The following is a 13,232-nucleotide window of genomic DNA, read 5'->3' as shown; positions in this document are numbered from 1 at the left end:
CCCATCACCAGCAGTGACCTGACTACCAGAGACTTCCTTAATGCAGTCTGTTGGGTACTCAGAGAATATCAGAGTTTTTTCCACAAAAACAAGAAACAAAGTCTACTTAAAATATAGATTGAAATGAAATCTTTCTGGAGGACTGGCCTGAAGGGCTTTTATTTTTGTTAATGATTTTTTTTTTTTTAATCCATGATGCTCACCTAACAGAGCAATTAGTGCAATGGAGCGTCCCTGATTCAAATCCGTGGTAGATTGCTATTAAAGGAGGTATTAATGGGCTGCCGAGAGCTGGGAAATTGTTGCAGAAAAGTGTGTTTATGGACTATGGTGCTGGCAGGCATGATTTCAATCGGCTTTGACATGTTTAACATAAATGTATACTGCACAGCTCCTGCAGTTTATGAATAATTCCTACAGGCCGACTGCCTTTCTAATTACTGAAATTGAAAAAAACAGGTCAGGCACATCCTGACGGAAATCTATTCCTGCCCCTCCCCCGGCTGCTTTTTGCTGCTTTTTTAATATCTGGCATTTGTGGAGCACTTAATGGCCGGGATGTTCTGGGGGCCTGAGAGGCTGGGAGGAAGGGGACGAGGGGCATGATGGAGCCACTCTCAGCACTGGCGCCTGCGCCAGGGAAACCTGGGAGAGGGGATGGGAAGCTGCCTCTAACTGTGTTTTTCCAAGGATATACAAAAGGCTCCTGGGAGGCAGATCCAGGTGGCTCTGTGCAGTGGGCAGCCGGGCTCGGGGCACACTGGGCTCTGGCAGCATCCCTGGGTGCCAGGGGAGCTGAACTGGGCTATGGGGCCATGGGGAAGGTCCGTGGTGCCCGTAGTGCCAAGCAAAGCACTGCCTCCACGTGCCCCTGGTGCTGCCTGGCGTCTCACCGCAGCGTCTGCTGGGTGCTCTGTGTTCCTACGGAGCAAGGCAGGGAAGTCTGGTGGCGGCCGGGGCTTCTGGGTACTGTGATATGAATATTTAATAGTAATTCAGCTGTGGGTACTCGCTGCAGGCAGGAAGGTATGACACAGCATTAGAAAAACAAATTATTCGGCCATTTTCAGGGCCGGAGCCATGTGAGGCGGCAGCGAGGGCGGGTGCAGAGTGCGCGTGCCGAGTGCAGGGGGTGTTTACCTGTCGATCGTGTTATTGTCAAATATAGAGCTGAGAAATGCTGTAGAGCAACAGGCAATGCAAAGGCCTGATAGTGTGGCTACAACAGCTGATAGAACGGAAGGTACGTTCAGGGAACAAGGAATTAAACAGACGGTATTTGAGGAGGAAACGTTGGCCCATGTGTTACTGAGGAGGGGGCAGTGCTGTGGCACTGCTGGGTGCCCCATACCCTTCCCTGAGGGTCCCAGGGAGCTCTGGGTGCTCCTGGGTCATGGCAGTTCCTGGAGAATGGATGAAACTGATAAACCAACGCTGGGTTTCGGGACAGCCACAGGTGCTGTAAGGGCAAAGGACAGTGGCCGTGGGCATTGCCAGTGGAAAGCTGTGCGGCACAGCAGCAGCTCCAGCTGGTCCGAGGGCTCATGATGCTGAACGATGGCTCTGAGAACACATCAAGGCAGTTTGGGGCAGGCAGCACCACCAAATACAGAATGCTATTTTCCGTCGAGCAGTGAAAACACAGTTCTCTGGTCCTGCTGAGAAGTTTCCCAGGCCAGCAGCTGGACTTCGCGACAGGGAATTTTTCAGAGGCTGAGGGGGAGGGTGGTGTTTAAATCAATGGCAATAGCAGAAACCCCACTGTAAATTTCTAGGGCAAGTGGCAAGCTGGTTTACGGAATGCAGGGAGATGAGAACCTCTAGCTTACGGAAAGCAGCATGAATTAATAATCATTTAATTGGCTTTTCCATTATGTTGCTGGGTTGGGAGATGGAAGTTTAGATGAAGGGGCTGTCAGTGGTACTTTAGCTAAAAGATTCTGATGGCTGAGAGGTGGGTGGCAACTCCCTTCCCACCAGGATGGAGAACAGGAGCTTGGGGGAACCATGCTGGCTTTCCCTCTGGAACCAGCAAGGGAAAGGTCCCCACTTCGAAGGAAGTGCCCTTCTCACCTTTGGAATAATGCTGGGGAGAATCTCTCCTCCTCTGAAAAGCAGAAGCTTCTGAGAAGAGTGAGAAGATCAGTAGGTCTCCAGAAGTGCTATGGCAGCACTGTCTAGTCACACTTGGCTTCAGGGGACATTAGTTTAGAAATTTTATTTAAATTTTAGATTTAGATGTTCCTCTAAATCATCAAATCTGAACTAAATCCATTTAAAGAATCAAAGTATGTAACAGTACTATCCAATATGTAGGCATATGTCATACTTCAAACCAAATTCCTTTTTCTGCCCTGCAAGGCCTTGACCTGGAAGCGAGATGCTGGCCTGTGGTCACGGTACAGGTGGTGTCTCCATTTGCTCTGGTGCCTCACGGCCCTTCAAGGTCATGGCTTTTTGTACATTTTGAGACCAAGATGTTCTGTCCTGTCCTCTCTGCACAGACAGAAGGTCCCACGCCATGCTGGGAGCCTTGCAGGCGGATGCCGAGCTGCGTCCTCGTTTCTCCAGGCAGCAGAGAGTTCTTAATTCCTCTGATCTGTTATGTGGACTGAATGTGTCACTTCATGCATTTGCCTGTTTGTCAACAATAAACTTTGGTCTCAGTGTTAAAATTCCCACTTGAGCTGTCAACTCAAAATACTTAGAACAAATATTCCATGTGCGTTTTTCAGAACCCTGCACCAAGTTAATTATTCTAGGGTCTGGACAATCATCAGTAACTCTGGTTTTGAAGGATTAAAGTTATGGGTTGGATCAAGTGCATTTAGTAAAATTGGGTACTTTGGAGATGGTGAGGAAAAGTACATTTTAATTACCTGTTACTAATTCTAAGCAGGCTGCTTCCCAGTAGAAAGGAGATGAGAAAATACCCTGTCATGACTCCCAAGGTTGCAGCTGGTGTTCAGCAGCCTGTGGGTGGCTGATGGTTGAGCTGAATTTGGTCACTGCATCCAAAAACATCCTGCTGGTGAACGGCTGGTGCAGAAACACAGGGAGCCCCAGTCACCACCCAGCACAGAGAGGTCCAAGGGGACCCGAAGCCATGACTGTCACTGTCCCAGCCTGGCGCAGGGCTGGAGCAGGGCTCACATGGCTGCCTGACTGCCCTGACAGACCTGGGGTCTCCAGCTGCCAGTCTCAATGTCCAGCTGCCTGATCAGGGCTGGCGCTTCAGTGTCTGAGGTCACACTGAGGAGTGGACCATGTCAGCCGTGATCAGGCTCCCAACCAGGGCCGCTCACATCACACAGGGCTCGGGCAGGGTGTTTTAAGGCAGCGTGGTCTTTCGCCCACCACAGTGCTGGCTGTCAGTGGTGATCTCTGCCTCCCCGAACCCTCCAGGAGGGACTGCATTCCTGAGCAGAGGAGCAGTGAGGTGGTGCCATGTGCCTAATGCTCCAAGCATGTTTATTATAGGAAGCAAGGAAGGCCAACTCTGGCTCTGCAGACACCTTTAACCCCTTTCCACTTCTGAAGCCCAGGGAGGGTCTTGGTTCAAGCAGTGGGCTGAGCAGAGCAGCATGTCATTCCACAGGGGCAGAAGGATCTGTGTTAGTGTCTGTCAGTCAGCACTTGTTTTACCCAAGGAAATGCCTGGTTTGGACATTGTCATGGAGTTGGCAGCACAGCGGAGTCCTGTGGTTTGGCTTTCAGATACAGCCAGGACTGTACATCCGTGCATGGAGGCTGGTGCCCAGCCAGGACTGAAGCACCAGGTGTGCAGCTGGCAGCATCGCAGGGAATGAGATCACCTCCAAGCCTACCAGGAGGAACTCAGCGATCCCAGAACTCCTCCAATCCCTGCCTCCCTCTGGCAGTACCGTTACCTATTTGCAATACCTGTTTTCCTTCTCCTGGAACTTACTTTGCCTCTATCTAACTGAACGCGCAGAGATGGGGACTGTCAGGGAAGGCAATTAGAAATGGGGATTGTATTCCCCACTGTGATTTGGTACCTTTGGAAATACAACTCACGCCAGTGCACTGAAGGGTCTTTGGGAAGGAAGCAGTTTGCCGGGATCTGACTCTAACGGCATCTTCTGAAACAAGGAGCAGATACCAGCGGGTTCACAAGGAGAGTAGGAGACAGGGGGAAAAGTGTGGGGGACCGGCCTGAGAATGCTACAGTGCCTTGTTAATCGGCAGCCGATCCATCATATTAAATATCCAGCTGTCAGATATTACCTTTCAAGTGAAAATGAATAACTCCCATTAAGGGCGAAATGGGTTTGAAGTCGATTCGAGACAGATTAAAGTACTGTTATGAATGTGTGTTCGGGGAGGAGGAGACGGGGGCTGTGTATAATATACTTGTCCTTACAGTTTTTAAATAATAGATGTCCCACAAATTTATGTACTGCAGGCGGCCAGGGTTCGGGGGAGGGGAAAGGTCAGAGATGTGCTTCTCCCAGTGCCACAACTCACAGAATGTTTTGCTGTTGACTTCAGGACTCGTTTGCCTTTCTCTGTTTGGCTGGAATAAAATGGCCTTTCCTCAGCTTGTCAAGGCGGGATTGTCTGGGTCCCATAGGCCAGGTCTCACCAAAATCGGGATTTTGGCAGACCCACATGCTAGGAAGCACCAGAGATGCACACTCCTCTGGAAGCATGGGCTGAGCCGGCCGGAGCCATCCCAGCAGTGCCGCTGCTGCCAGCACAGGGGCCGTTGGTTGGGTTGACGGCCACAACCACCAGCCTTCTACAGGGCAAACATATTCCAGAGTGTCCATGGGTAAAATGTCATGGGTGAGCAAAGGGCATGAGTTCTACCAGCTGTCCCTGAAGGTGACACATGGGCCTTCACGTCTGGCCAAGAATTTGTGTGTTGGACATAGCCACAGGCCCAGACCCTCCTGCACCCGCAGGTTGTAAGCAGCTCCCAGAAACAGCTGAGATCTCTCTGCTTCTGGTCACCAGTCACACAGTTCCTGTGCTGTGGGAGATCATCAGCAAGAATGAACTGGTTTTGGCCGTGTGTGCATTGTAGGACTTAGTCAGTACTTATCCTCCTCCAAGTCCTTGGGGGGTGTGTCAAGCAGTAAATGGAAGCACTGTCCAACCTAGACCTCTTTGGAGGTTTCCTGATGTAAATCACTTTTTGTTGCAGCACCAGCCAGCCAGGCAGAGAAGGAGCTGACAGAGCCTCCAGCGTCCTCTAAGCGGATATCGTTTCCCAGCAGCTCTGAGTCGCCTCTCTCCTTTAAATGGTCAAAAGCTTCAGAGGAGACCAAATCAGAGCAGGTAAGGCGGAAGAACCCACCTTTCTGTGCAGGTAATTTGTTTCCAATGTGCCAAAAGCAAAGAATAAAATGGGAGAAGGAGGATGAAAGGCGATAACTGGTGGTCGGATAAGGCATCAAATTATTAAAGCCTGGCTGTAAGAGGAAAACAGCGGCTGGAACAGCTGTGTGATTCATTTGTCTTCTCTGCAGATGTACCAGTGTCCGTATTGCAAGTACAGCAACACAGACGTGAACCGGCTGCGGGTGCATGCCATGACCCAGCACTCCGTGCAGCCCATGCTCCGCTGCCCGCTCTGCCAGGACATGCTGAATAACAAGATCCACCTGCAGCTGCACCTCACCCACCTGCACAGCGTGTCACCTGACTGTGTCGAGAAACTCATCATGACGGTAAGTGGCTGCACAGGCAAGTGTGTCCGCTGCCATCCCAGCGTGTCCGCTGCCATTCCCGCAAAGGTGAGGAGCAGAGGTTGCTGCAGTGGGCAGCTACTTCACCTGTCAGGGCTCTGCCATTGAGGTTCATCCCGTCCCGATAGGTTGTGTCTGAGTTTGAGCCCTGTGGAAGTGTTGAGTGATTTCCCTGTGAAAAGGTCAAGATAAATAGAATTTCCTCGACCTGATCACTGCAGGTCACTGCATGGGATGGCAGCTTGCACAGAAGCTTCTGGAAGATGCAGCAGCTGATGGGATGTTTTGTCACATTATACACTCTTTTTTCTTTGGTACAATCTTTGAGGGAAGATCGTGTCTGCATTTAAGAAGTTGTCACCAAGTATACAGAATAAGTTTTTATTTTGTCAATTCTTTTTCTTTGTGATTTTTTTCTTGCACTCTGTTTCTGCTTGTTTTCTCCCTTCTTTGCTGATTCCTGGTGGTGGAGGTGAATAACACTGTGTTTGTTGTAATACTCATGTTCTGTATCAGCTCCCTCCTGTGACATCTTCTGAGCAAGCACACACAACATGGCCCAGCTGTTCTCTTACAGTTCTCTGGTCTTCTCTTTCTGTCACTCTTCCTCTCTACAACTCCCTGAAAGGAGGTTGGAGCCAGGTGGGGTCAGCTTCTTCACCCAGGTAACAAGTGGTGAGAGGAAATGGCCTCAAGCTGCACCAGGGAAGGTTTAGATTGGATATTAGGTAAAATTTCTTCACAGAAAGGTTTGCAAAGCACTGGCACAAGCTACCCAGGGAAGCTGTGGGGTCACCATCCCTGGAGGTGTTCAAAAAAACATGTGGATGTGGCACTTGAGAACACGGTTTAACCTGGTAGTGGTGCTGGGTTGATGGTTGCACTTCATGATCTTAAAGGTCTTTTCCAACTTTAACAATTCTATGATTCCTCTTGTGACTCCTTGTCAAAGACAGAGTCATGGAATCACAGGATGGGTAATGTTGGGAGGGACCACCAGAGCTCTTCCAGCCCAGACTCCCAGCTCAGGCAAGGTCCCCTGAGCACGTTGCTCAGAATTGTGTCCAGACAGCGCTTGAGTATCTCCAGGGAGGGAGATTCCACAGGCTCTCTGGGCAGCCCATTCCAGTTCCTGCTCCATCAATACCTTTATGCTCCTTATCTTCCCGCTTTGCTTTACCAAACTGCCTGTCCCCTCAGGGCTCAGCAGGATGTGGCTTTGCTCTGCAGGCCACCCGTGTGCCTGAGTTACAGAACTGTCCCATCACAGAGACCACGGCCTCTGTGGCCTGTGTCTGTTTCACTGGTGCTGGTCAAGTCTATAAATACCTTCTGCGGGCTTGAACGACTCTTGCTCACCTCTAACTACATTGATGGCAGATGTTTTGACCTTCTAAGAGCAGCAAGCAAAAGCTGAGCACCTTCCTTAGGCCAGTGAGCGTAACCAGTTTGCTCAGGGTACTGTTTTGCCAGTGTGGAGTGGTGTGGTTTAAGCCAGGCTGTGGGCAGGATGTGCAGTCTGGAGCAGAAGCATTGGGCTGGTCCATCCTCAGGCAGATCTGTGTCCTCCAGGATATGGGGGACTGGCAGGAGCCCCTCGTTTAGGAGCTCAGGACACCCTGCAGAGGAGGTCAGGGACAGTCCCTGAGGTGAGCACAGCTACTGTGCTGGAGCAGGGCTGGAGGACTGCTGGGATCGGCGGAGACTAGCCCAGCCATGATGCTCATCCTCATGCTTGTTTCTGGTTTCCCCACCTTCCATTGCCACTGGCTCTTTCCTTTGGCACCCAGAGACGTATCTGGGGAGGAGGATTGCCTCTCCTGCTCTAGGTCTAACACCACAGGGTCAAGAAGGTGCATCTTTCTTTATTCAATGACAAATATTTTGAGCAATCAGTACAGTTTATGCAGAACGTGGCACCATCAGAGGGTCCTAATTTGGTCATTCTCATGAAGATCCTGTCTCGGTTTGACACGTGAGTCAGGTCTTGGTGTCACTGCAAGGGAATTGCATCCCTGTAACTGGGAGCTGGGTCCCTCTCGACACAGTGTCACTGTGCTCAGCGTTGGAGGAGGCTCCAGTTAATAACACCTTATCAGACGCTGTTCAGGAACCTGCAGTGTCTAATATGTCTGTTGCCATGGTAACGGCTCCTGCTTGCACTCGGCATCTCAGAGCTGCCTGGTCGTGCTCCCTCCTTTTCATATCAGCGAGCAGCCAGGCTGGCTGTCCCACAGGACCCCCGCATCCTCCCGCCAGCCCTGGTGCAGGGATGGGGGCTGGCAAGGCTGGCTGAGGGGAATGGAGAGCACACCATGCCCCAGTGCCCCACAGGGACAGAGGCTGGGGCTCACACTATCCCCCCACCTCCTGCAGCTTCCCTTCCACAGAGCTGGCGGATGAATGTGGCCAAGTTTGCTCTCCATGGCATCTCAGTTGCTCTGAGCGGGGCCAGGCTCCATCTTTCCCATTACAGCCTCTGCTTGGGCCCGCTCGGCTCCACAGGGCCCCGTAATGAGGGTGAAGTGCAGTTCGCCCGCACAGGCGATTGACAAGACTGATGGGCTGGAGCTGGGAGAGAGGACGGCTTCCCAAGAGCCTCTGGGAGCGGGAGCTCTCCCTCCTCCCACAGTCTGCTTTATCCTTCTGCACATTCCTGTCCCATCATCTTTGCTGTCAGCTTTCTCTTCCTCAGTTTAGGGCGTCTTCCCAGTGTTCCAGCCATCTTTCTCTCTTTTTCTTTTCTCCCTTGCTTCAGGAGTCATTCCTGCCCATCCCTGCCATCTCACTTCCCCCTCTTGCTATCTTTACATTTTTTCCCTCTTTCCCATTGTCTTTTCTTATTGCTCTCTCCCTTCTGCTGTCATTCAATTTTTCTCTCTCCCTCCTTCTCACCCCCTCCCTCTCCCCCCTTTCCCTCTCACTCTCTGTCTCATTCTCCATCTCGGATGAAGGTAATGAAAATAATCGGGCTTCATTAATTCTGAGCCCTGTGAGATGATAGCCATTTGGAGCCATGTTTGCCAATTAGATGGTCTAAATTAGAAGTGACCTTGGTATACTGCCATCGCTTTGCCTCTCGGAGTCTAATGAAGCTTTTCACTCCAGCACCCTCTCTCTCTCTTTGTAATGGAAATTACCTCCTTTGTCTGGTGGGGAACCTTGCCTCCTGTCTTTATTTCCCCTGGTTGCATGGACATGGGGATGTGTCTCCTCAGACTCCTTCTAGAGGTTTTCTTTTCAGAGCCACATGATTTCAGGATTTTGGGGCATTTTTGGAGGAACTGTCCCTGCATTTGGTGCCTCGGTCTGCAGACAGCACAGGCAGGTGTAGTGTGAGGGAAGCTGGCTGCTCTTGCTGGCCAAGAGTAATTTTTCGGACGTGCCAGCAGTATTTGGGTGTCATATTGGTGGGTCTTGGGCTCCAAGCCTCCAGCCCTGCCAACGAGCAGTTCTACAGTCAGTCGTTAAAAATCCAGTAGAGATGGTGGTGGCAGGAGCTGTGCTTGTCACTGCTGGAGATTGTTTCTGGTGAGGAGTGGGCCCACTGGTCGTTCTCCAGCATGATGACAGGTCTGTAGGTGTCAGGGCATGTGTCATCTGCTGAGGATACTGGAGTGAGAGGGAGGCAGGAGACGTGGCACATCAGCCCTTGGGTACTCTGTAACAGTCCTCCCTGGACCACCTCATCCATAGAAATGGCCACTGAAGTGGGGTCCCCCTGCCTCTCCATGGATCTCATCTTCATAAAGAAATTTTATCTGCTGAAGGGGTCTGAATTTCACCCAAAAAGAAGGGTCCTTGGAAGCAGAGAGGCTTTTCCAACAACTTCCCATCCTCTTAGGACCTTCTGTGTGGTAACAGTGGGAGAACAAAGAGGGACCTCAGCTGTCAGAACCATAGGCAGTGGTGAGCTCAGGCTGTGCACAGAGGTGGATCTGGGGTGACTGAGACAGGTGCCATGCTGGAAGAGGCTTTGCTGGTGGCTTGTGGGCCAGGAGATGGTGGCTGCAGCCGTGCAGTGCATATAGTTTGGTGTTAGACAGAGAAGAACAGCTTGTGTGCAGGAGAAGGGAAGGGAAGAGACAAACCACATTTGTTGAACTCACAGCTGTAGGGTTGTGTTTTAGTAACGGCTCACACTGACTGATGTGTTGCTGTCGTGAAACGGTGTTGAGGAGACATTTAAACAGGGAGACAGGAATCAAAGGGGGGGGGATGCTGAGCTGAGGAGGGATGCCAAGATGCCAGGTATTGCCTGTGCAGGTGAGAGGAAGGTGGAGAGCATTTGACAGCCACACGTGCTAACACGGGCTGTGCTCCAGATAAACACGGTCCTCTTGATCACTGGAACAGTTAATGCCATGAAATACATCTGCAGTACAAAATGCCATGTCACAGAGCACCGCTCCTGCCTCACCTGCTGGGGGCACTGCACCTTCCTGCCCCGTTGTGCCCCCGCTCTTGGATTATATGAAAGGCAGTCACAGCGTGCCAGGCGAGTTCTGCAGGTCCAAGGATACGGGGTGTCCTCAGATGGGTTTGCAGCGTAAAAGGATGAACCCTACAAAAAGGACAGTCTGGAATTCCATATCAGTGCAAAGTAATTTGGGACATGCAGCCCATTTGCACTCCTTTTATCTTTGCCACTTGCTCAGAGTTGGTCTGTGGGGATGAAGGGGCAGAGGGTCCTGCCCTGGATAAGGGTGTAGGAAAGGGGCAGGAGCAGCCTGGATGGATCCAGAAGACCTGACTGAGTCCAGTTGCTGGCCAGTGCCTTGTTTCCAGGCGTTCGCTCCCCAGGGCCAGCCCCTGTGGCTGCACCTCTGCAGTTCCCCGCATCCATATCCAGAATTTCTAGTTGCCATGCACTTTTTCCCAAGCTTTTTTCTGTTTGCCTTTGGGGATTTTGTGCCTGTAGCAATTTATTGTACCACAGCCTTTTTTTTTATTCCCACCTCTTTTTTTTTTCCTGTTTTTTTTTCTTTTTTTTCCTGTGGTGGAGGGAGGGTGGAAGGAAGGGAAGGAATGGTAGCTGTGGAGATGCAGGTAGATAAAGGTAATTACTTAAACACATATAGGGCAGGACTTAGTGGTTTGGAGCCCCAGATTAAGATGCAGAGGAGCATGTGAGGTTGATGATTATATTTCGGGGAGAGTTAATTGACGGAAGGTGAAGGCAGACAAAGAACCGCTGCTTACTGCCTTCTTGAATCCCAATCAGGAATTATGATTAAAGACGCGGCGAGACAACAGAGGCCTGATGAATTGGTGTCTTTTTTTTTTCTTTTTTGCCGTCATTCACACTTGATTGACTTCAACCTTTCAAGTGCAAAAGTCTCTCTTTTCCATTATTATTCATAGCCATCTGAGTTTTTCTAATTAAAGTGTATGAAAACAATTACTGATCCGTCGTACTGAGCATGGTGGTGGGGACGGCTGCCGTACTGTAACGCCTATGAAAAGCCACAGCTCTATAATGATGTGCAGCTGAGGTGTTAGATAATTTTATTCTTTTTCTACTCTGTTGGGTTTTTTTTTAATTTCTCATGATTTATTTTTCATAATTCCTAAAGATCCTAGGAAAGCACTCTCCCTGCTGCTAAAGCTGAGAGGAACGGTTTCTTCTTGCCTTCCCTCCTTGGCCTCCCTGTTTGTCCCCCTCCTCCGAGCCCAGCTACTGGGAATTAACCAGTGACCTTTCATGTCTCCCAACCCACCACCCGCAGCCATCAGACACTCCTGCTTGGAGTAAAAGGTGGAATGAGTTTGGTGTGCTCAGCTTCCCTCCTGGGATGTGTCAGCTGCCTTCCTTGCTGGCATCCATGGGACCCAGCACTCACCTCCATGTACCAGCTGTCCTAGGAATGGGAGGGAGCTCCACGCCCCTCATGTCTCAGGTCAAGGTTCTGCAGGCATTCCTCTGCCATCATTTCATCCGGAGATTTTCCAGCTTCAGCTTCACCACAGGCATGCTCCCATATCCTGCAGTTCAGCCAGAGCCCCATGGGCCCCTTGGCTGTGGAGAAAGCCACTGCATGCACTCTTTCTCTCCTGAAATCCAGGGCTCAGATGCCCTCTCTGTATCTAGCAGAAGGATAGAGAGGCTTGTTTTGCCAGGAAACACAGTTGTCCAGGAGTGTTTAGTTGTGTCTCACCTTCCTAGCAGCAGGAGGCTGGGAGCAGAAGCACCACAGGCATCACCAAGAGCACCTGGTGAAAGGGGAGCACTCCCTGGGTGTCAGTGGGGTGGCGTGGGCAGCTGCTTGAGATTGTAGAGGTGTCTTCACTTGCCACAGGCATTGACCAGCACTGGCAGCCATGTGCTGGAACATAAATGGATGGTGATGGGGACACAGGTCTGTCTGTCCGGGTGCTGTGAGGCAGTGTTTCAGTGGTGTAAGTCACTGGCTCTGGACATTCAGAAGGACATTCGTTGTCCTGTGTCTGATGCCAGCCATGTGCAGGCTGCTAGCAAGGTGGTTTGTGGGTCTGTGTGTGACCAGGTACATCCAAAGAAACAGTTTTCCAGAACAGGATGAGTGTGTGCACTTGGCTCTTTGAGAGGGCCTCTCCAGATGAGCCATGCAGACTCTCCAGCTCTTTAGAAGTGTGGGTGTTCCCACACCAAAACCAGCACTGTACTGGTTTTACTGGTGCAGGATCTAGGCAAAGACTTGAAGAGGGGCAAAGGGAACGCATAATTCAGAGCAAGGAAAGGGTTACCAAAAGCTTTTCATTTCAAAATTTGCTTTCTTTTTAGTCCTTCCTTATTCATCCTTTCCTTTGTCACCTCTCTCCATATTTGTACTTTTCTTTCTCATGCGCCTCCTTTCCCTGCATCGATACACTTTGAAAACAGTGCTGCAATGCTCCCTGGTTCAAGATTACAGCGTACTTTACGAGGTATGATTTAATTAGGGGCCTTATTATGTTTTCAGCAGCTTAAGGTGGGCCTTTCAACTTATCTACCTAATTGGTTGCACAAGAAGTTTCACAGCCCATGACAAAACATTGTCAGTGATCAAAGTCTGAATTCTACATAAAGGAAAAATATTAATAATAAGATTATTCTTCAAGTGTGCACTGCTAATTATGTCCAAAATGTAACTGTAGAAACACTTTTGACTGATGTGAGCTTTGTCTAATAAATACGAGTCTTCAGTGAGCTGTGAAAAGTGACACCTCTGACTTCACAATACCAGTGTCTAGTTTTGCCACTGAAGATGTTTAAAATATTTTCCTGTGTTTTTCTTCTCCTCATGCCCTTTCCCCCTGTCTCCAGGTGACAACCCCTGAGGTTATGATGCCCAGCAGCATGTTCCTCCCAGCAGCTGCTCCAGAGAAGGATGGTAACTCAGGCACCGAGGAGCTGGGGAAGCAGCCTGGTGAGTGCAGATCAGTGAGGTCCATGGTCCCACCACTCCCCCAGTTATATCACTTGGTTAGGGACCAGTTTCATTCCTGTTGATCCTAGCTTTGGTAGGACCAAGACTCAAATACTATGTTCAGTTTGAT

At 50.3% G+C, this 13,232-nt stretch overlaps 1 protein-coding gene across 4 annotated transcripts in view; it reads left to right on the top strand.

Moving 5' to 3' along the window:
• The window catches only part of ZFHX3 (zinc finger homeobox 3), a 129,110-nt gene that overhangs the window by 102,216 nt on the left and 13,662 nt on the right, over positions 1-13,232 (top strand). For all 4 annotated transcript variants that reach the window (XM_027684934.1, XM_027684935.1, XM_027684936.1 and 1 more), the window contains 3 exons: positions 5,171-5,304; positions 5,496-5,696; positions 13,000-13,102. In XM_027684934.1, the coding sequence (XP_027540735.1) occupies positions 5,171-5,304; positions 5,496-5,696; positions 13,000-13,102 (438 nt within the window). The remainder of the gene's footprint in view (positions 1-5,170; positions 5,305-5,495; positions 5,697-12,999; positions 13,103-13,232) is intronic.

Source organism: Neopelma chrysocephalum, unplaced genomic scaffold, assembly GCF_003984885.1.
Source record: "Neopelma chrysocephalum unplaced genomic scaffold, ASM398488v2 Primary Assembly neopelma1_68, whole genome shotgun sequence".
NCBI classification, from domain to species: domain Eukaryota; kingdom Metazoa; phylum Chordata; class Aves; order Passeriformes; family Pipridae; genus Neopelma; species Neopelma chrysocephalum.
The sequence above is the reverse complement of the archived record's forward strand: the minus strand, read 5'-3'. Positions and strand labels throughout refer to the sequence as shown.